Source organism: Hermetia illucens, chromosome 2, assembly GCF_905115235.1.
Source record: "Hermetia illucens chromosome 2, iHerIll2.2.curated.20191125, whole genome shotgun sequence".
Taxonomy (NCBI): domain Eukaryota; kingdom Metazoa; phylum Arthropoda; class Insecta; order Diptera; family Stratiomyidae; genus Hermetia; species Hermetia illucens.
The window spans coordinates 16,817,387-16,838,950 of NC_051850.1; the positions used below are offsets into that span (position 1 = coordinate 16,817,387).

The 21,564-nt window shown below is 43.5% G+C and overlaps 1 protein-coding gene across 2 annotated transcripts in view; it reads left to right on the forward strand.

Moving 5' to 3' along the window:
- The window catches only part of LOC119650318, a 135,275-nt gene that overhangs the window by 106,410 nt on the left and 7,301 nt on the right, over nt 1-21,564 (forward strand). For both annotated transcript variants that reach the window (XM_038052973.1, XM_038052972.1), the window contains exons 6-9: nt 3,330-3,347; nt 11,594-12,144; nt 18,732-18,863; nt 19,342-19,625. In XM_038052973.1, the coding sequence (XP_037908901.1) occupies nt 3,330-3,347; nt 11,594-12,144; nt 18,732-18,863; nt 19,342-19,625 (985 nt within the window). The remainder of the gene's footprint in view (nt 1-3,329; nt 3,348-11,593; nt 12,145-18,731; nt 18,864-19,341; nt 19,626-21,564) is intronic.

The following is a 21,564-nucleotide window of genomic DNA, read 5'->3' on the forward strand; positions in this document are numbered from 1 at the left end:
TGTTTTGCCAAAATCGAGTTCCGCCATAATGTTTTATCCTTCTTTGCCACCGTGAGTGGGCAGCTCTCTTCAAAAGCTTCTCTCAGCGTCATATCGTGGTAATACTCTCCACTCTCCGACAAGAGCCCGCAATGTCAGGCGAGGCAACGGTGAGGTCGATAACCTCTTGCCAGAGCACATTGAAGGATTACTCCAGTAGTCTCGATCCTCTCGCGTTGACGTTGGAACTTCCGCAGCATATAGGGTGGAGCACATCCTGCTATTATTCCCATGCCTTTACTTTTATATTTGGTTAGCTTTTACAGATTGGTTAGTACTAATGAATGTTCCACTAGGAATTTCGACTACATCATGAGGGAAATATGCAGAACAATGGTCAATTTGATCGTTGTGATGTCGTCATCTCATACGTCGTCAACCAAGACAGCTTGGGGAGGTTTTTTGAAACCTCCGTGCAGGAACGGGGTCTATCACTTCCATTGATATACAACAAATCAGCATTTCGGAAGTTTAAGCCTCTCATTTCGCCACCAAAAACCCATGGTTCTTGTATGAGGTATGTACATGTCTTGCAGCTATTGATTCGATAACTGATAGGTGCAGTCGCCGCTTTACGATGCTGCAAATTTATCTGGCGCCTCATCTACGGTTCAGATGAAGACGCCGTGAGCTGCACATTCCCCTCGATGGTTTAGGAATCGACACTTTTAAAGTGACGGTCTCAAGCCTGTAGTAGAGCCAGTAGTCGGTTTGTTCCCGAATCTTCTTAATGTCCGTTTCACGAACGCCGATTATGAGGAAAGTTCCCATCTTATCGGCTCTTCCTCTGCTTTGCTACCTAGTATCATCCAAGTGAAGGTGTTGAGGTTATTCTGGACTCGAAGTTGTTCCAGAACGTCACCACTACCACGCTCCTCTTCTGGAAATTAAACGAGGCACTTTCTAAACCATGGTAGCTCGGAAACCCTCTTCAGAGTCTTCAGAGAGTAGTCGTGCACCTTCCCACATAGCGTTGAAGGAGGAGCAGTAACATTTTACGGTAACCACCAACCAATTGTAAGCGTAGTGTAATCCCTTGCAAGGACGCAGTTCTTACAGCTAGGAGAAGTTTCCTCTAAAGCTGCTCACACTGTTCTGTATCGTAACCGGAAGGATTGGTGTCGTCATACAAAACCCATCCGTCAACTTTGATAACTGCAAATGTAGAATTAGCCTTTGCCGGCTGAACCTTCTTTACGGCCATTTAAACCGAAAGGATCGCCAGAAGACCTTTTGCCGCTATGGTTTGCTCTTAGCCACAGATGCCCCAGACGATCCTTTCCTTTCAATATTGACACATCCCGGGGGTTGTGCTTTGCCCGAAAGCGGTTTGCCCGGAAGTGGTTTGCTCGAAAGCGGTTTACCCGGAAGCGGTTTCCCTCAAGGCGTTTTTGCTCGAATGTTTTTTTGCTGCCCAGAAACAGATGTTTACCCGTAGGTAAAACTTTAGCCTCAGCAGGTGGCGCCGATTGGAGCCCGGGGTTAGACGTGTTGGCTGAAAGGGCTGCTTTGGCTCGTGCGTTAAGGACTGGGTCCCAACGGGGTTGGTTCCTACTTGAATAAGCGGCGAATCTGAGTCTAGACTCAGGTTCTCCATCGAAGAGCTCAGGGTTGCATCGTCATGATGAAAGTGCTGTTGAATTTTTTTGTTTTTTTTTTTTGTTTCTTCATAGTTAGCTGCCATGACCGCTTAGTTTTAGATGTCACCTCTGGTTTCCCGGAGAATCCTCCTTACTGAGCTTCCTCACCACGGCAAGGTAGGTAATCGTCGAGGGAGAAGACGACTGTATACAAGAAATTTCACTCCCAGCGCATTATTCAAAATTTTATGGTGGAGAAAAATCATTGCAATCATTGACCGTCGACGGTAAATGCGTAAAAAAACTCCGCACGTGAAGTCTGGTGATGTCACATGGGATGCGGAAACACACACAAGAAAACCATCAACGTCGTGGTTTCAAATGTATGAATTTTGATTATGCCTGGTTGTTTTGAGGAAAATATAATCGCCCTCGTTTGATGTGTAATACATTGCGGGTTATTTATTCAATTAATTTTAACAATTATATGGAAATTGGAATTATCCATCTGTTTTTCAAGGCCTTACGCCCACTTTTTTGAAAAATTACAATAACACACTTCAGTAGACAACAAACAACCGGCGCCAGAAGAGAATAATTCCGAATAAATATCTTTTCTAATGTTATGTTTATAATTTCGGGGATGTGTGTAATTGAGATCTACAAAGAATATTTGCTTAAAATTTATAAAAAAAAGCGGATAAAGGATACTAAGTTAGCTGGAATGTCTATTTCTGATTAAGTGTGTTGAATTTTCAATTCAGTAAACATGAGCTGGTCTCAACTTTGTATCTTTACAATATCTTGGAAATCGGGGTTGATATCCCAAGCGCACAATGACTGTTCCAGAGGAAAGAAATTATAATAAAATCTTTTTTCAATTTCCAAGTCCTAGTCCAATAGATCAAAGCAAAGCTCCATATTGTCCTGTAAATTGTGTCAGAATGTTTACAGAGTACACGAACTGTATCTTTGTTCATAACACAGCCCCAAACCGCAAGGACGTGTAGCCAATAATAGAATCAAATATCAAATTAATTTCAGTAATCTGGAAATTACTCAATTTCAATGTAAACAACCTACCAAAGCCCATTCAAAGCCCTTTTGTGGTCAAAGTCCACTCACCTGTTCACCGGTCACAGAATTATATCCTATTTCCCGGTTTGCTTTGCTTTATCCATTTATTTGACAATAAATACTTTGCTGAAGCGATTGGTGGGACAAACAGGTGAACCCACCCCCAACAACAGCTGCCCAGGCTCTGGGTAAATTGACCAACAACCCGGCGAAACCTAAACCATACACACAGTCATATTCCGCCCTTGGTACCTCATCAGTTTATTCGGAATAAATATTTGCGCTGGGGTTAAATCTGTTTGTTTGTATGTTTGTTGTTTGTCGTTTTTCTCTAGCGAAAGGACCCCGTCATCGTTGCACCCTCATAGCTTGGCGCTCTCCTCCCCCACAATATTTATCTGTTTACATTTGGTCTCTGATGATTCTCTTTTGGTCTCGGGCGTGCTTGTCATAGTCAATTGTTGATGGCTTCAGGGATTTTGAAAAAGAGCGAAGAAGGAGCTGACAAAGGGGCATTGAATGCTTGGAAATTGTTTGAGTTTCCTCGTGCTTTTGACGGTTTCCCGATGAAACACTCTCTTCGGGATATTTTACAGTTCACTAACTAAATATTGTTTTTGTTTTTATTTGCAGGGATTATTACTATGATAGGTAAGTGGCCTTTGTTTTTGTTGTAGTTAGTGTGAGTAATATCTAAATTGATTGGTATTTGCGAATTTGAATGGCTTGTTAAGTGCCCTTGAAATATTGTTTATCGTATGGAATTCTTTCCTCATTTAAAGCAAGAATGTACCTAACAAATTAAGTCATTCCTATAGTTATGATTCCGAATTTTACCAAAATTGACGGTTTCCTTGTGTCTTTCCTCGTGTATCTTGGCTTCCTTTCCACATCTGAGACTTGCCATCTAGTTCGTCTCGATTTTTTTTCTCCTTATGGTATAGCTTTCTTTTAATTTCCTCTACTTCAAAATCCTAATTTCTCTGCTCTTTATTGGAAACCACAATCAAATTCAATTTCAATTATTTGGTTTGAATTCCCCGCCTTAAACCTTTCCTAGTTGACTATCTCTTTAAATCCATTAATTTTCACCGTCATATGGAGGCTATTTAACTCCTTGCATCTCATTTCTTTTGTTGTTACTATTTTATTGCTGGCATTATGGCCAACTATATGTACGTTTCTGGCAGCAGACAATCGGTCTTGCTATAGGTAAAGGAACCCAACAGTTGGGCTCAGATATTTCGTTTCCTAGAGTACTTTTCGGCCAATTTTAATTCACAAAATATCTGTTGCGGAAGAGTTGAAGTTGAAGTATGCGATTAACTAAAAAAGCATTTCATCATTATCATCAACGGCGCAACAACCGATATCCGGTCTAGGCCTGCCTTAATAAGGAACTTCAGACATCCCGGTTTTGCGCCGAGGTCCACCAATTCGATATCCCTAAAAGCTGTCTGGCGTCCTGGCCCACGCCATCGCTCCATCTTAGGCAGGGTCTGCCTCGTCTTCTTTTTCTACCATAGATATTGCCCTTAAAAGCCTTTCTGGGCTGAATCATCCTCATCTATACGGATTAAGTGACCCGCCCACCGTAACCTATTGAGCTGGATTTTAACCACAACCTGACGGTCATGAAAAGGGTCAAAGGGTAGTATAGGTCCCAGGGCGAAACCTGAATTGGTACCCACGATGGAGCATAAAACCTGCGAAATGCCTGCTGAACCAACACCAACAGCTCTACTACCAAACCCTATGTCTACCTCCACGTGGTGATCGCTGGGAGTTCTTTCTTTATGAAAAACTGGAGACGGAGAAATATGAAGGCGACTCCCCCGCACCTAAAAATGGGACAAAATGTACTAACTGGTCCTCCAGGTTGGGGGTTGGGTAGGGCTGACAACCCTGCACGGAAAACCGATGTTACGAAGCCATGGAAGGAGCCTCGGACAGGATGGATTTCAAAACGACGAACCCGGATGAATAAAACTTTTGCATTGGAAAAGTGAGTGTTTTCCTCGAGAAAGAATTATTTAATCAGAATGGGACCAGAATTTGAAATGTTGCATATGTACCGTGAAATTTTCCTTAAGCAAGTCATGATTGTGTTCAGCCTGGTCAATTATATTAATTTAGTTGAGATATCGTAACCTTAGTTATGCTATCATAGACGACCCGATTAGAATGTAGTATAGTTTCTGCTGGTTTTCGAAGATCTCTCATAGAACCCACCAGAGGAATATCTGATATTTCGCTGATTTTCCTGTTGTAAAATCTCGATTATGTATGCCAACGACGAACTTCAATGAACCTCGAGGACCTTAAGTACAATACCGAAGACTCACCCTCAAGCTATTCTTTGACATATGCTCTTCATCGCTCTAATATGCTTATTCGATTAGAGTTCAGATCCCCTTTTTTATCTCAACTGCACTGCGTATAGGGGAATTATCTCTCCTGGTGCGTTTGCTTCCCGAATTTATTGATTTCAGATATTCCTTGGTTTCCTCAGACGTTTTTCTTCTTTTTGTACAACTTTTGTCAGTTCATCGAAGCTGTCGATAATAGTAGCTTCCAAAAGTCATCGAAGTCTATCCTATAATTTTTGCGAATAAAACCAAAGGTCTTCACGGCCTTATCAATCGTTGAATTTTTGAGGTCCGCACTTCGCTTTTTATCGCCCTAGCCCAGTGAAATTTGCTTCATTCGTGATTGCCATAATTTTCGGTACTGTGCTAACGTATCATGGTGTTTTACTTTCTAAAGTTATGAAGCCTGGTTCAAAATTTTACGTTAACAGTCAACGGCCAAGTCCTATATGTCCTTAATTCATCAGGTTCGATAGGTATCCACGTTAAATGAGAACCTGTGAACACGTATCGATGTCCCTAGGGGTGTTGAGCTCCATTGTCGCGTGTCTGGAAAGCGGAGTCGGTCGCAACTTCGAAATCACCTCCCTGAGAAGACGCAGCTTTCCCGGGTCGCTTAACCCTGCTCTGATATCCAACACAGGGTCGGCGAGGAGGCGCAGATTCCCTCTTCACCATCTGCGCGGGGCTGACCGTGAATTCCTCTCGTTGCACTGTGTGGTGGCCGAGGAGGACAAAAGGCAAGGATCGCAACCACGGCGGATTGTCGCGAGCCATTAAAGCGGCCTTCAACGTCGGGTGCCAAAGTTCCAGCATACCATTGGACTGTGGATGGTATGCAGTACTCCTATGCCATTTGAAGTCCAGGTGCTTTACAAATTCCGCGAAAAGAGTTGCATTCTCTGGTCCGTGATGATAACGGCTGGAACACTAAGGCGCGGAATTCACTTTCGGCAGAGGGCTTCGGCACATGATTGTGCCGTAATGTCAGACAGAGGTATTTCTTCAGGCCACCGCGTAAACCAGTCAACGATTGTGAGGCAATACTTGAATCGGTGCGAATCTCGCAAAGGACCAATGATGTCGAGATGGATGGTGTGAAAGCGCTTGGTTGACCTAGGAAATACACCTACCTCGTTTCGAACGTGCTTGGTGACCTTGCGCTTCTGGCACGCGATGTACTGTCTGGCTTAAGAGTTTACGTCCTTGTTCATGCACGGCCACAATTATTTATCAGTGACTAACCGGTTCGTCGTCCTGATGCCTGGATGCTCCAGATCATGTATTGCTTTAAATACTTCCCTGCGAAAATCAACGGGAACGAATGACCTGGTTCCCTTATCTGATGTCTCGCAGAGTAAATGAGAGTTTGAGCCGAAAATAAGAAACTCCTTGAATTTGTGGGACAGTGACCTCCGAGGTTCGGGACAAAGCGTCTGCAATAACATTGTCTTTTCCAGACAAGGAAGTATTTTATGGCGATGTATGCGGCGAGTAGTTTAGGATCGTAGGCGCTGTAGGTGCGTTGGGCTGGGTTGAGCTGTTTTGAAAAGCAGCTCAACGGTTGCCAGAATTAATTCACCCAGTGGTGAAGAGCGGCGCCTACCGCTGTATCTGAGACATTGACGAACATAGCTTGAGGTGCATCTGGCTGTGGAAATGTCAACAGTGTTGCATCAATAAGCTGTTGTTTGACCGACTCAAACGCAAAGATGGTCTGAGCAAACCATGCAACTTTACTTGGGTCTTTAGTTTTACGACCAGAGAAGTAGGCGTTTAGGATCGCTTTTTGATGAGCGGCCTTGGGCAAGAAACGACGCAAGAACTTCCGCAGATCCTTTATCGTGGTTGGTAGGAGAAAGCTCTTTAACGCCTCGACCTTGCCTGCGTCAGGTTGGATATCGTCAGGACTTATCAAGTGGCCGAGAAATTTTGCCTGCGTCTGGAAGAATCTGCATTTTTCAACGTTTAGGACAAGTCCGGCCACAAGCAAACATTGAAAAATGCGTTCGAGATGTTCCAAGTGCTCAGATTCTAAAGAGGAAGCAACCAAAACATCATCCATGTAGATGAAACAAAAGCTCAAGTTTCGCGAGGCAGAGTGGACGAACCTCTGGGAAGTCTGCGCAGCGTTGCACAAGCCGAAAGTCATACTGGTGAACTGGAAGAATTCAAAAGGTGTGCAGATAGCCGTCTTCGGAGGGGCTTCGGAAGCGACAGGGATTTGGTGATACGCGTTAGCCAGATCCAAGGTCGTTAGCGAGTACGCTAAATCATGGATAAGTGGAATGGAATATCGGTTTGGAACTGTCTGAGCACTTTGACGCCTATAGTCTCCACATGGCTGCCATTCGCCATTTGGCTTGGAGACCAAATTAAGTCGAGAGAACCAACAGCTATTGGATGATGTGCAGATACCTCGTTTCATCAAGTCTTCAAACTCTTTCTTCGCAACAGCAAGCTTCTGGGCTGAAAGTGGACGCACTGTTGAGAAGATTGGAGAGCTGTTGGTATTGATCCACATCGTCCTTAACAGGCTGGGAGAAGCTACTTTCCGTAGCAATGTTGCGATACTTTCTGAGGATTGCGCAAATGCGGTAATCGGCAACATCCTTGAAAATTACCGAAAGGGTGTCATTTTGGCGGGTAGGAATTTTTCCTCAAGTCTATAATGAGGTTGCGGGGTCTTTCAAAGCCGTGTTCTGCAAGTCCACTAGCAGTCCATAATGGCACAGGAATTCTGCGCCTAATATGTGGAGGCTAATGTTAGCCAGAATGAAACACCCACGAAAACATTCGGCGCAGTCCGAGACTGACGTGCACCTGCCTATAACCATAGGCGCGGATGGGAGAAGAGTTCCCAAAAGCTAGTCATAGGTTTTGCGGAATTAGGGTGTTCGGACGGGGCACAGGGACAACGGACACCTCAGCACCCGCGTCGACCAGGAAGCAACGTCTGCTTAGGGGTTCGGGGAGGTAAACGTCGATGAGGCAAGCGGCGAGCCTATTTTTTTGTTGCGTTAAACATGCATCTAGTGGTACATTTAATCGCTGAAGCTCCGTATTTACGATGGTACCAGCAAATCATCGAGACCGATGAGGGTCTTGACGTGCGAATACCTGAACGTCTTTTTCGGGAAGCAGACCTTGACCGCGATTGAGCTCCACCTCCCAGCCAGTGTTGTCACCATCGACTTCAGCTCGTCCACTTCCCGAGATGTGTCGCGGGAAACTTCCGCGATTACGGGGTGTGCGTACATCTCGTGCACTTTGTCGTGCGTGGCAGAAAACATCTCCAACAATCCTGAGTCCGCGCAGGTCAAGATGCCACGGGTGCTCTCCGGGAGTCGTTGCAGCCAGAGAGACTTTAGCAGCTCAGAGCCGACCTTATCCCCACATAGCTGCTTCATTTCTAGTAGGAATTGGATGAGGGTACGGTTGCCTAGCGTCAGCTCAGCAAGAGATTAAGTTTTGCTTCCTGACTCGCTGAAAAGCACCAAATCAGCTGCTACTTCAAGCGTACGTCGGAGCACGTTCGTCACGAGTACAATGATTTCCTCGTCGAGACAGATGAGCGCGCGGTTGAATCGGATGGCGTCCGCCATGACGCCCGCTAGACAAAGATCCACTTAAGCTTGGGGGTTACTTCAACTGAGTTAGTCTCTCCGCAAAGGCTTCTAAGCCTTCTAAATGCCTTATGCTGTCCTTCAAAGATCTCTGAGCTTCTTAGCCCCAATTTCAGACGAGAGTTGAAATCACACTTTAGAGCTCCAGTGGGAAGTATGTTTACCGTTATCCTCTGCTTTACTAAATACGAGTTCCACCATGGTGTTTTACCGTTTTCTGGGGCTATGGATTTGTACTTTACCGAATCTATCTTCCGTTGATTCCGAAATGCAGTAGCTGGAGATAAATATATGCTCGTCACAAAATCACCACGAATTTAATATGAAACGATGTCGTTCCATACTCTCCACTTTCCGACAAAAGTTTCCATGCCTCGGAAGAAACTGTGATATCGGTGGCAACCTGACAGGCTGCGTTGAAAAAAATGAGTTCATTACCCAAGTTGAGAATCCACAATTTTATCACAACCAGATACTCTATTAGTCTCAGTCCCCTAATGTTAGAACTTTCCCCTCAGATATGGTGAGTGTTAGCGTTTCATTGTGCTATTACTTCCATGCCTTTACTCTCGGCATATTGGGTTCCTCTAATGAATGTTTCACTACCACCTTCATTTTTGCCCTAGAGAAAATAAGCAGAGGACCAAAGAATCTGACTTTTTATGGTCTGCCGTTGTGGTGTCGTCATCAAATAAGAATTTAACCAAGGTAGCCTGGAGGTCTTTTGAAACCATCATTCAGAAATGGCGCCTGGCACTTCCAACATGCCGTGTGCTATACGTCTCTTTCAATGGTTCAATGTGCCAATATCTGTAGCATGTCGTCCCAAGCCTGTAGTAGAGCCGACAACTTGTTTATTCCGGAACCTTCTTAATATCCAGTTCGGAAACGCCGATAGTAAGGAAAATTCCGGACCTATCGGCTCTCTCTCTCTCTCTTGCTTTCTAGAAGCGAAAGGAAGCACTTTTTGAACAATGGTAACTAAGAGACTCTTTTCAAGGTTTGTCGCGCAGCCTCCCACACATCGTTGAGGAAAGAGTGGTACTACCTGAGCCACTCGTTTGTGGATTGGTGTGATCATCTAGCGACTACAATAGCCTTGGCTACAAGTGGAGGCTTAGTCGTTGCCTGTCGAGCCCTCTTTAATGTCTTTTGTGTCGAAGAGTTGGGATCGTTCAAGGATGGCTGCCTCTTCGATTGGCCATTAACCACAGGTACCTCACATGCTTCTTTCCCTTTAGCCTTGGGACAGCCCGTAGGTTGTGATTTGACTGGAAGTAGTTTGCCCGAGGGTGTTTCGCCTAAAGACGGTTTACCCAAAGCTATTTGCTGCCCGAGGAAAAATGAGTAAAACCTTAGCTTAAGCAGGTGCCGCCAGTTGGAGTCCGGGTCAGAAATAGTGATAGAAGGGGGCTGCTTCTCTGGTCCGTTAAGGACTGGGTCCCAATCGGATTGGTTCTCAGTTGAATAATATTAGATGTTTTTTGTTTTATAGTTTGTTATAATTGGCTGCCATGGCTTTAATTTAACCGGAGAAAGCAAGTTGATCTGTGCAGAGCCCCTTCTTGCCAAGATAAGGCTAGTTGAAACTAGGGATTTTCTGGTACTCGGAGTTCTCCGTTCGATGCCATATCTTAACAGCTGTGACCATTTAGCCCTCGACATGATAGCCGCACTTTGTTTTGGGGTTTTGATAACCACTTAGCTTCAGGTGTGACGGCGGGACGTTTGAGCGGATAGAACGTCAACCGTTCAATCTCGTTATTCTGGGTTTGGATCCTAGTCGTCAAGGGTGTCAAGGTTAGCAGTCGTAGAGGGAGAAATAAAGATAACTCTACCGCGGACTGAATACCATACCTTACGGATTTTTATGTTCAGATGGTAACCAAGAACTGGGAATAATCGTAACTATCAACCCTACTAATTTTCGCTTCATATTTCCAAAATATTCAAAGCATTCATTTCTATTTCATGAAAATTCAGTAAAGTATCTTTAATTTTTCACCCAACCAACAGGAAATATTTCACATATTTCTCCACAGATCCTTATCCCTTTAATACCAGAACTACACCATTTTAAAACGTTAAAACACACATAATATCCTTAGGGAAATTTAAACTTCGAGACTGTTTCCACTCCACAGAAAGTGTTTCCTTAAAGTACGAAGCACCTTCTATGCCATTGTTCCAGGATAAAAGCACATCCACTGTGCAAGGAAAAAATCCTCAGGGTGGAAGCATTCGACTAACATTTTGTCTATGGTGTCTGAGAAATTTACATACTCTTCACACTAGAAATTTAACCAACAATCGATTTCTGGCCAAAACTGTGAAAGGAGTTGGGTTCAGGGAGTCCTGAGGACCCAGAAGAATAGCAAGAAATGAAATGCTTTGAAAATGAAAGCGCACACATGAGTTTTAGATAAGATATCGAGTTTTATGCAGTTCTGTACGCTATCTTTCTAGTGAAGATTTTGATTCAATCTCTGATGCTTGACGGTATATGGATGTATCTTATTCGGATTTACATTTTAATTCAGTCCCGTTGGAGTAAATGCTTTTTGGAGCTAAAGGACTTTCGAGGGGATTAAAAATGAACATTCTCAGAAACTAAAGTTTTAATGATTAATAAGCAGCGTAACCGGAGATAGTATTCGTTGAGTGCATTTGGATTATAAGGCAAAAGGACCTTCTTTTCCTTTTATTAACTCTGGAAAAACGAATTCGTCAAAATTGTTTGCTTGAGTGTTGTGAATGTAAATAGAATTCAGCTATAAGATATTATCCTTATTCTGAATAACATTAATATTCGCTTTTTTTTAAAAAAAACTTACACAATATTCTTTTCTTCTCATTGCATGTTTGCTTTGAACCTGACACAATCTCCTGGCTCCGTATCTAGTTACTGTGCATCGGCATTATTCCCAACAACAGGACCAAGGCCTATGAAACGCCAAAGATTAATGGCGCCACAGAATCGAGGAGTTGTCGGGAATCCTGTCCAACAGCAGCAACAACAGCAACAAAAACATCAAGCAGCAGCTGCAGCCATGGCAGCTATGGCGGCCTCAGCGGCAGCTCAAGCCGTTCAGGTTAATATGCTGCCGCAGCAGCAAATAGTCCTTCATCAGCAGAGTCTTCTAGCAAACGGGTCTAGTGTTAACAACATCGTGGCATCTTGTAATGGTAATGCAGGCACAACAGTGCATAATTTGTCGAATAGTTTGCTGAACGGAGCCGGTCATCCAACTGGAATTCTAGTTCAGCCGACAACAGCATCATCAAATAATAACCACTCGGGTTTAACAAATTGCGAACAAATGCCTTCAGTGTGTAACAATGGTCAGCATCCGCATCTCCACCATCTTCAGCAGCAACATCATCAGCACCAGCAGCCACATCAACAGCAACACCTCAGTCACCATCAGCTTCTGGGACCCTTCAAAGTATACAGTTGAGTATTGGCATGAAAATCCTTTTTTGCTAGATTATTGGGACAGTGCACTAAGGGAGTATTCTTACTCCACATTATGTAAATGCTTTACTGTGAAACTGTTTACGAAGTAAAGGAAAATACAATTCCCTTCTTGATGTCTACTTATCGATGTCTACTTATCGTTGGTGTTAGGTTCACATGGTATAAAGAAGCCAGAGTAGAATAAACAGTTTCCTATTGACTTGTGAAGTGCCCGCGGCTTTGCAACATGTGCGTTATTTCATTCACTTTTTCCGGAGAGAATCTGTGCATTTAGAAATATGTGATATTTCCTCTCAATTCCCTAATTCCCATCGACTACTTCCAACATTTAACATTTCAAATGATTAATTTTATTTAAGAAAAAAAAACTAACAACTGGTAGCTTTCCCATAAATCCGAAAATTCACTCCCATTTTAACAAATTCCAAATTCCATTTATTAAATATCTCCTAATAGTGTAAGTGAACATTGACCGTCCAAAAAGTACGTTGATCCTTCTGCTTGTACAAAAACTTGCCCAGGTTATATATTATATTATTGAGTGCAGGCACAGCGGCTAGCCTTGGCTGGGGCGAATTCCCATGCTCAAAGAAATTAGGAATTAATGGGATCCAGAGCGGAGGTGGATCAGCTGGATTGAGCTGAAGAGTTTATTTGTGTCTTTGACTGAAAGAGGAATCGAGTGAGAATCATATTTTCTGAAAGTGGAAGATTGGTGTTGTAGGAACATTTCGTTCTCGTCCTTGGGAGGGTGAAGAACTGATGCAAAGTCGCTGGAAGAGTCGACGTCAAGATATGCTCCTTCCTCTCTAACCCCGCAAAGCTCCCACGTTAATCAAGGGGCATCCTCCAATCTAATGGCCTGAGGATGCCAAAACAAATCGAGAACCTCATAGGCCGGACCTCATAGCATATCAGCCAGCAACCAGCAGAAGCATTGATTGAGAATACGTTCCGTCGTGGATTTTGCCTCTCAATCGCGGCGCTCGGGTCTGGAGTTTTACAGCTCTATGCGCACGGTCCATTCCATTTTTTGGCTCCGTGTTGATCTTCCAGTAGGCTCGCATGAATTCCCATGTTTGTTGAATTTTCAGGTTTCAATGCTATACCACACATTTGTAAAGGACAGGTTAATTTTTTGTAAAAACACGTAGGAATTAAAGTGTTGAAAGTACCTCGCTCCCCAATATTTCTGACCCGGGCTAGCGCAGCGGCAAGCAAGCACATCTCGTTGGAAGCCTTCGATGGAACGTCAATATATTTGGGCTAGCTCTCTCCTCTTGTTCGTCTGCGGCTACTCAGGATAGTCTTTGGACATTACAATCACATTTTGTCACACTGACTAATTATAGTCAATTGGGGGATATTTCAAAAAAGTTATTTTTTTAGTATAGCCGCCATCCCTTTCAGTACAAGTGATGATTTGGAGGATCCATTTACAATGCCTACTCGAAATATGTTCAGCAAGTTCCATAGCCTAATGCTCCATTTTCCTCTTTACATCTTGGGACCAAGAACTCTTTTCCATCCGATGAGCAGATGACTCCTTTGGTTAGGGAAAAGCAGGACGTGTTTGAAAACAATTCATTCATGCTGGGCGTGTGAAGTCTGCATTGACCTGTAGCAAGCAATTTCCTTTTGTCAGGATACCCCCCTTTTTCAAAACAAAACCTTATTAAAATCGGTTTACTGTCTGTCAGTCTGTTTGTCTCTCTGTCTTTTTTTTTTATCGTTGGGAGGTGCAAAGATTCAAAACCTATTGCTGACACCTGCCATGCAGTTATGTGAGGCTCCTACTCACTAAAAGCACCTCCTTCTTTCACCCTCCCTACGGGACTGCTATAAGCATTGAGTCGCGGGGCTGGATCAGTTCTTAACTCCTGCTCTTTGTGGTTTTCTCCTAGGGCACTCAAATACAACATGCTCCGAATTCTCAGCCACGTTACCACTATCTTGGGCAGTATGGTGACACGTCGTCTCCAAATCGATATAGATAAGCCCGATAACCGCCATGTGCACTTAAAAAACTGCGTTAGCTCGTAGCTTAGTTCCCCGTGTCTCCTTGCAATCCATCTTGGAATGTGTGGAATGATACGATAGGTCCAGCGGCCAGTTTGAGCCTTGTTCCATCTCTTTTGCCATTTTGCGAAGGATTCCTGCCTTGCTAGTTGTCGTCGAAGTACGCTAAACTCGCCGATTGCATACATTTTATCGTAGAGACGCCAACTTTCATTCGCCAAGATGTCTATGGGGATTGTCTCTGCCAGTACATATGCTCCTCCTACTGATGTTGTTCGATGCACTGCACTGCATAGCAGGATTGGACTTAGTTGATGCGCTATTCGTAGGTTTCCGCAGTTACACTTCTTTTCCAGAACAGCTGCCCAAACTGGAGTTGCATAGAGTAGCACGGAACTAACTACCCTTGGAGTAGACGACGTCGACTTTATCTTAGTCTTACTAATGTTGGGTAGTGTCTTCGCGATCGTTACAGCGTTGGAAGACGTTGTGTTTTTTAAAGTTGAGCCTTTGGCCAATCATTACTGCCAAGTACTATGACTATTTTGTCCTTCTTTCTTTTGCTGATTAGCACTAGTTCCGTTTTATGTTCAGCAAGTGATAGGCTGAACTTTTCCAACCAGGAATTGATCTCCCATATCGCTTCATTTGCGTAGATTTCGATCTCGTCTAAGCGTTTTGCAACTACTATTACTCCGATATAGTCTGCAAAGCCAATGGTTGTCACGCCGTTAGGAAGGCGTAGCGTCAACACCCCATCGTACATAATTAGCCATAGTAAGGGCCCTAAGATAGACCCCTGTGGTACACCGCACCTCATCGGGAATAATTTCAGTCCATTGTCCGTCTTCTTCTTAGAAGAAATGCAGCAACGATGCGTAGAATGTATGTATTTTGGTTAGAGCCTCTACGATTTGAGTGCAGTGTTGAATGCATTTTTCACATCGAGTGTCACCACTGCGCAACATTTGTCATCTTGTATTGCAGCGCGAGCCAGTCACCATGTTAATTGCATCATCGGTGGATCTCCCCTTAAGAGACCCCTTCCTTTTCCACAACAACGGGCAGCCTGTTGTATAATACTCGTTCAAATAGTTTACCGATGGTACTGACCAAACATATCGGTCGATATGAGAAGGGGTCACCCGATGGTTTACCTGGCTTCGGAATAAGTATCAACTTTTGCAGCTTCCATTGCTCGGGGAATTCTCCTTCCTTAAGGCATGCCGTAAAAACTTTGGCAAACATACCTGGTGCTGCCTGGCTGCCACTTTCAGGGCGATATTCGGGGTCTTATTTTCATTCCCTTCATCCCTTGTCAAAAGCATATTGCACGTGTTATTTAAAACTTACCTAAGTATCTATCATCACTTCCAAGTATTTGATGGGCGACTTGGAAGTGATGGTGTCATTACCGATTCTAATACGGGCGACATTTTGCTTTCGGCACTTTGTGATGAGGACCGCTTTCGTTTTTTAATCCGCAAGTGCCAACCAGGCGCTCTCTAACCAGGCCTTAACAGCACTGACTGCTTCGCAAAAGTATAACTAAGTATCCTCTAGATACTTTCCGATAACAACCAACTTTATATCATCGGCATAACCCAGCTCCGGAACCGGAAGGTTAAGTACGTCATTGTACATGATGTTCCATAGTAGTGGGCCCGGTACGGAGCCCAGTGGGACATCCGCGGAAAAAATGTACTCCTTGGATCCAACATCGGATAATTACCCGCTCCAAAATTTTACCCATAGTGTCAAGAAGGTATATGGGTCTATAGGAGGATAGTTTCCTTGAAGGTTTGCCAGTCTTAGGCAACAGTACCAGCTTCTGTCGCTTCCATGGTGCAGGAAAGATACTCTCGGACATGCACGTTTTGAACAGCTCCGTGAACATATCCGGTCTACATTTAACGGCAAGTTTGAGGGCCTTATTCAGTATGCCGTCAAAACCTGGGGCTTTGCTGTCGCCTATTCGACTGCAAATGTCCAGCACCTCGTTCCTGGTGGCTGGTGGAATCGGCGGCTGGAAGGTGTCAGTACCCTCCTTTTGCTGGATTATTTTCAACAAGAGCATAGGGCACGTGATCTGCGGAGATGATCGACCTCTGAATTGTCCTGTCACGACTTTATAGGCGCTACCTCACGCATTTATGTCTGCTTCCAAACAGAGCTCCTTAAAACATTTCCTCTTACTCCGCTAGATGGCGTGCTTGAGGTTCTTGCGAGATTCTCTATAGGCATGCTCCTTTTGTCCTTCATCGATCTTACCTATTGCTTTCTAAGCCGTTTGTCTGGCTCTGTGGCAAATCGATCGAAGGCTGGCAAGTTCACTATTCCACCAATAGTGGAGAATGAGCATCTCCTAGGCATCGGCGCGTCACATACTTTAGAGATCCTCTGTGTGACATGGAGAGCTCTATCCGTGGAGGTGCCTGCTTTGCTAGGCAAGCCTAGCGACACCTCCACCATCCTGGCGTTCTTTTGGATTTCGAATGTATCGCTTACTTTTGCCCACACAAAGCCACTAGCCGCCTGACCCATACTATATTGTATGGCTTGATGACCGCACGCCTATATCGCCGCGCTACCAGTCGAATTTGTGACCCATACACCGCCGTTAAGATTTCTGTACGGTTCACTAATGATAGCAACCTCCATCGCGGATTCATAAGTGGTCTGCGCAAGCAAATCTTGTGCGACCATGCAATGATTGAGGTTTATTTGTATTAACCTCATTTTTTCACTGCAGTTAACGTCTTTTTAGATTCTGGGCATTTACCACTTCCGGCAATATGCCGGTTATCCCCTCACTATTTTCCTTCGCACAGAATGCATTTGGGGTCCCTATTGCACTCCTTGGCAGTATGTCCTTTCTTCCTACATCTTCGACGGCGATCGGACAGATGTCCTCTGCTGGAGATTACAATTGCCTCTGGGCGAATACGCACCATTGGTTTTTTGTTTCTTTTTTTATTCACTACCTTAGTCCAACCATCCGGATAGCTGAGTGGTTAGAGCACAAGGCTGTCATACGGAAGGTCGCGGTTCAAATCTCACTGGTGGCAGTGGGATTTGCATCACGATTTGACGTCGGATACCAGTCGACTCAGCTGTGAATGAGTACCTGAGTCAAATCAGGGTAATAATTTCGGGCGAGCGCAATGCTGACCACATTGCCTCCTACAGTGTACTGTAGTAGTACGGTCTTGAATGAAGTGCTCTAACACACTTCAAGGCCCTGGTCCAATATGGATTGTTGCGCCAACGATTATTATTATTAGTCCATCTATTGTTCTTATTTTCTTTCAGTTTCACTTCGTAAGCCGGCTTTCCTACTTTGGGTACTTTGGGCCCTTCTGAACTTTTAGTTCCGTTTGTTGGGCTGGTCAAGATCCTTTTTTCCTTTTTGGGGCCTGTTGATTCCCCAAAGCTTCCCCCTCTTTTTCTCACACTCTCTTACTTGAGCGAAGGTCGATGACTTTATGCTTTGGTGTCACTTGAGTCGCCTGTGACACTGTTGAGCCTGGGATATCCGGCTTTTCCTTAGGCTTTCTTATTTCTTCCTGTGACCTACTGTAAAGTACCTTGATGGCTCTCACCATGTTCTTAATGGTTTGGTACACGTTGTGCTTGTCCTTGATGAATTCGGACAGCTCAACTATTTTAGTCCCAAGCTGCATAAAAGGTAGTTCTTCTGGGTCAGGGCTATGTTCTCAGTGAGTCCTGGTCAGATTACTCCTTTTACTGACTCCTTCACCTTTTTCAATTGCTGAGCTGCCATGAGCTTTCTCTTTTGCCGGCTTTGGTATTGGAGGAGATCGTAAAATTGATGAGCTTCTCCTGGATGGATGGGTCTGTCTGTCTATTTGTCTGTCTGTCACACGCAATTTTCTCGGGGACGGTTATAGTAATTGTCACCAACTTTGGTGGAAAGGCGGGAACTGTGAACGCTCACGCATACAGTGAGTTACATCCTTTTACGTCGAATACGTACAAATGGGGGTATATTGAATTGAATTGAATTAATTTAGCGAACGAATCTTGCTTCAATTAATATGACACTGGTTTCCAGAAAATTTCTCCGCACAGGAATTTTCCTATAATTTATTGAAAAAATGTTCCGCATTTAATAAAGGAACTAAATAAATTCGTCTATGGAAAATTATCTAACTTACGCGCATTCTAAGTTATGTTTTGTTAGAGTGCCCCGGATGTTGTTGAACGAATAGACTAACCTCATATAAATCAAGTTTTTCTCACTAATTCCTTCGCCCTTCAAAACATCGTCCAACACTGTAAACCATATTAAAAGATAACGAAAGTGTACACCCGCCTACAGGAAAACTTTCTACGCACAACTATGAGAACGTATGCCCAAAAACTCGACCAAACTTCTAATTTATAGCAACATGGAATAATGGATAAACAGTTTCACAGGCTTCTGTTTGTGCAACAACTTAAACTACCCAAAATAAACGGCCTATCCTTTGCCTTCATTGATTCTAACCGTATCTCTTCTCCCATCTTGTTCTACTTTCAGGTAATCCTGACACATTAATTTGCGGAAACTGCAGAGAATGCTTCTCGGATCTCGGTGAATTATTGGACCACAAAAGAAATTATTGCAAATTAAGGTTTACATGCAAGTGCCAGGATACTCTCTCGTCTGCAAGTAATTGAATTTTATATATTTGTGTGAATATCTAATTTTGTTGGCTTTCTGATGTGAGGGATGGATGGCGAGTGGAAAGAGGGATGAGAATTGAATTTTGAGATTCAATTTTCATCATGGCTAACACTTTCCGCTTTGGTTTATTTGTTGAAGCTTAATATGACAACTTTTTTATAAATGTAGGGGACCAATAATTTTGAAAACAAGATACAATCTAAAATTTGAAATATATAAATATTTGTTAAAATGCCACACTAAATACTTTCAATATGCAGTCATAACCTACAAGTTTGACTGCAAGAAAATTTTATTCAGACTATGAAATAACACCCAACAATTATCCCTTTTTTCTCCGAATAAATTTCCCACTCCCTAAACGATCCAACTATTAAACTTCGTAATCCACCCGCAATTTTTCAGTTGAACATAGTTCCACAGCTCACTAACATAATTCATTGTAAAACAAAACTCTTTCCAGAGACACCATCGCCCACAACAAAACTTTTATGCGCTGTATGTAAGGACTCCTTTTCAAATCCTTGGGACCTGATGGTTCATGCACAAGCTGCCCACATGGTTAACATCTACGAACTAGGAAGCGAGGAGAATGGCACTGAACCGAAGGAACAGAATCACGCTGAAAATGGAGTCGTGAACGGAAGTGTTAACGGAAGTATGAGTAGTATTAGCAATGGGGATGCAGAGCCTGCAGCTGAACTAAATAGTGAAATCGGAAGTCCAGCTGGATCAATTGCAAAAGAGGTAATTTACTAATCATTTCAAATTATTCGTGGGTGCGGAAATCAATCATTTGGAAGGACGACTTATTATATATTTAGAATCGGTAACGGATTAGTCAGTTATGACTCTCGTACAGATTGATATGTGATGCATAATTTTCCAGCCAGCGCAAGAAAACACAAAAATAGAATCTTTTTATAAAGACTACTTCGGCAGTCTTGGTAGGAGCAATAAACAATTTCTCTGGTACATTACATCCACTGTGGAAACGCGAAACAGGTCATTTCGATGCGTCACCTTTCGATACCCCATGTTTCGATGCAGAAAGATCTCGACTTTTCGGGGTATTCTAAAATTACGTGATTAAACTCTACTCAAGACAAATATGGATTTGCAATCGTTTGTTGAAATGGAAGTATTCTTCGTTTTGAGCACATTCCTTAAAACTGCAACAACCGGTATCCTATCTAGGCCTGCCTTAGTAAGGAACTCCAAACAATCCCGTTTTGCGCCAAGGTCCACCAATTCAATATCCCTACAAGCTGTCTGGGGTCCTGACCTACACCATCGCTCCATCTCCGGCAGGGTCTGCCTCGTCTTCTTATAGACTTTTCTAGCTTTATCGTCCTCATCCATACGGATTAGGTGACCCGCCCACCGTAACCTGGGTCGTGGTATCGCTCATAGATTTCGTCGCTATGTAGGCTACGGAAATATCCTTTTATAAATTTTTGAAATATTATATTATGTCTGCCTCTAAAAGGATGGAACTATAGATAACACATCACCATAATGACTTTTAATGGTCTGAGGTCCTGGAATGTCAAGAACATGTTAGTTAAGATTGTAGTCTGCAACACTAAGTCAAACGTCGTACTTTACAAACCACTCCCTTTCAACAAAGAGTGTCGTCGGCGGAAGCTATGCACCACTGCTGCTTTTCCCTTTCTGGTCTTTCTAGCAGATACTTACCAACGATATTGGACGGTAGTTGTTACGTCGACAACCGGGTCTATCTGGAATATTTACTGCTTTTGTTTTTTGTTCCTTAGAATCTCAGTACGCAATGTGTTCCTCTAAAATTAACAGGGTCACCGTGCACATGCTAGCAAACATAGCCGCCCTCTTAAGCTTCGTTTAACCAATAGCACCATCCAATTTATTCAGAAAGAATTCGAAAGAATATTTGGAGGATTATGTGGAAGAGTGAGTGTAAATCGATTTGTCATTTACAGGATATTCTTTAAGGAATTGATCTTTATAATTTACTGGGAATCCAAGCATGCTTTATTTGGGTAGTTTTCTCCATGATTTGTTCTACTATGTATAAAAATAGGTAAAACTAGTCAAAGGGTAGTGTAGGTCCCAGGGCGAAACGTGGATTGGTATCCACGATGGGGCATAAAAAATGACAAATGCCTGCTGAACCAACACCAACAGCCCTACTGCCAAACCCTATCTCCGCTGACCGCTGAGAGCTCTTTCTTAACGAAAAGCTGCAGACGGTGAAAGATGAAGGTGAGTCTCTCATGCCTAGAAACGGGACAAATTGTATCAACTGGTGCTCCAGGTTGGGGGGCTGATAACCCTACACGGAAAGCAACTTGTTACAAAACCACAACAGAAGGAACGATTTGCGGATTTTCTCATGGAACGTACGCTCCCTGTACAGAGATGGAGCTAAGCAGCTCGCCAATACCCTTTCTCAATATAGGGCTGATGCAACAGCGTTGCAAGAGATGCATTGGACAGGGTCCGATTTCCAGGAGAAGAGTACCCACACCATATATTATAGTAGTCATTCAGTAAATCATGAGCTCGGAGTAAGTTATCGGCTTTGAAAACATAAGCGAACGGCTATGTACTCTGCGCTTGCGAGGTAAATTTAGAAATACAGGGTGCGGCAGCATAACTTCCTTTTTTAAAATGCGCGCCACTCAGTTAGTTGATGTCATAGCGG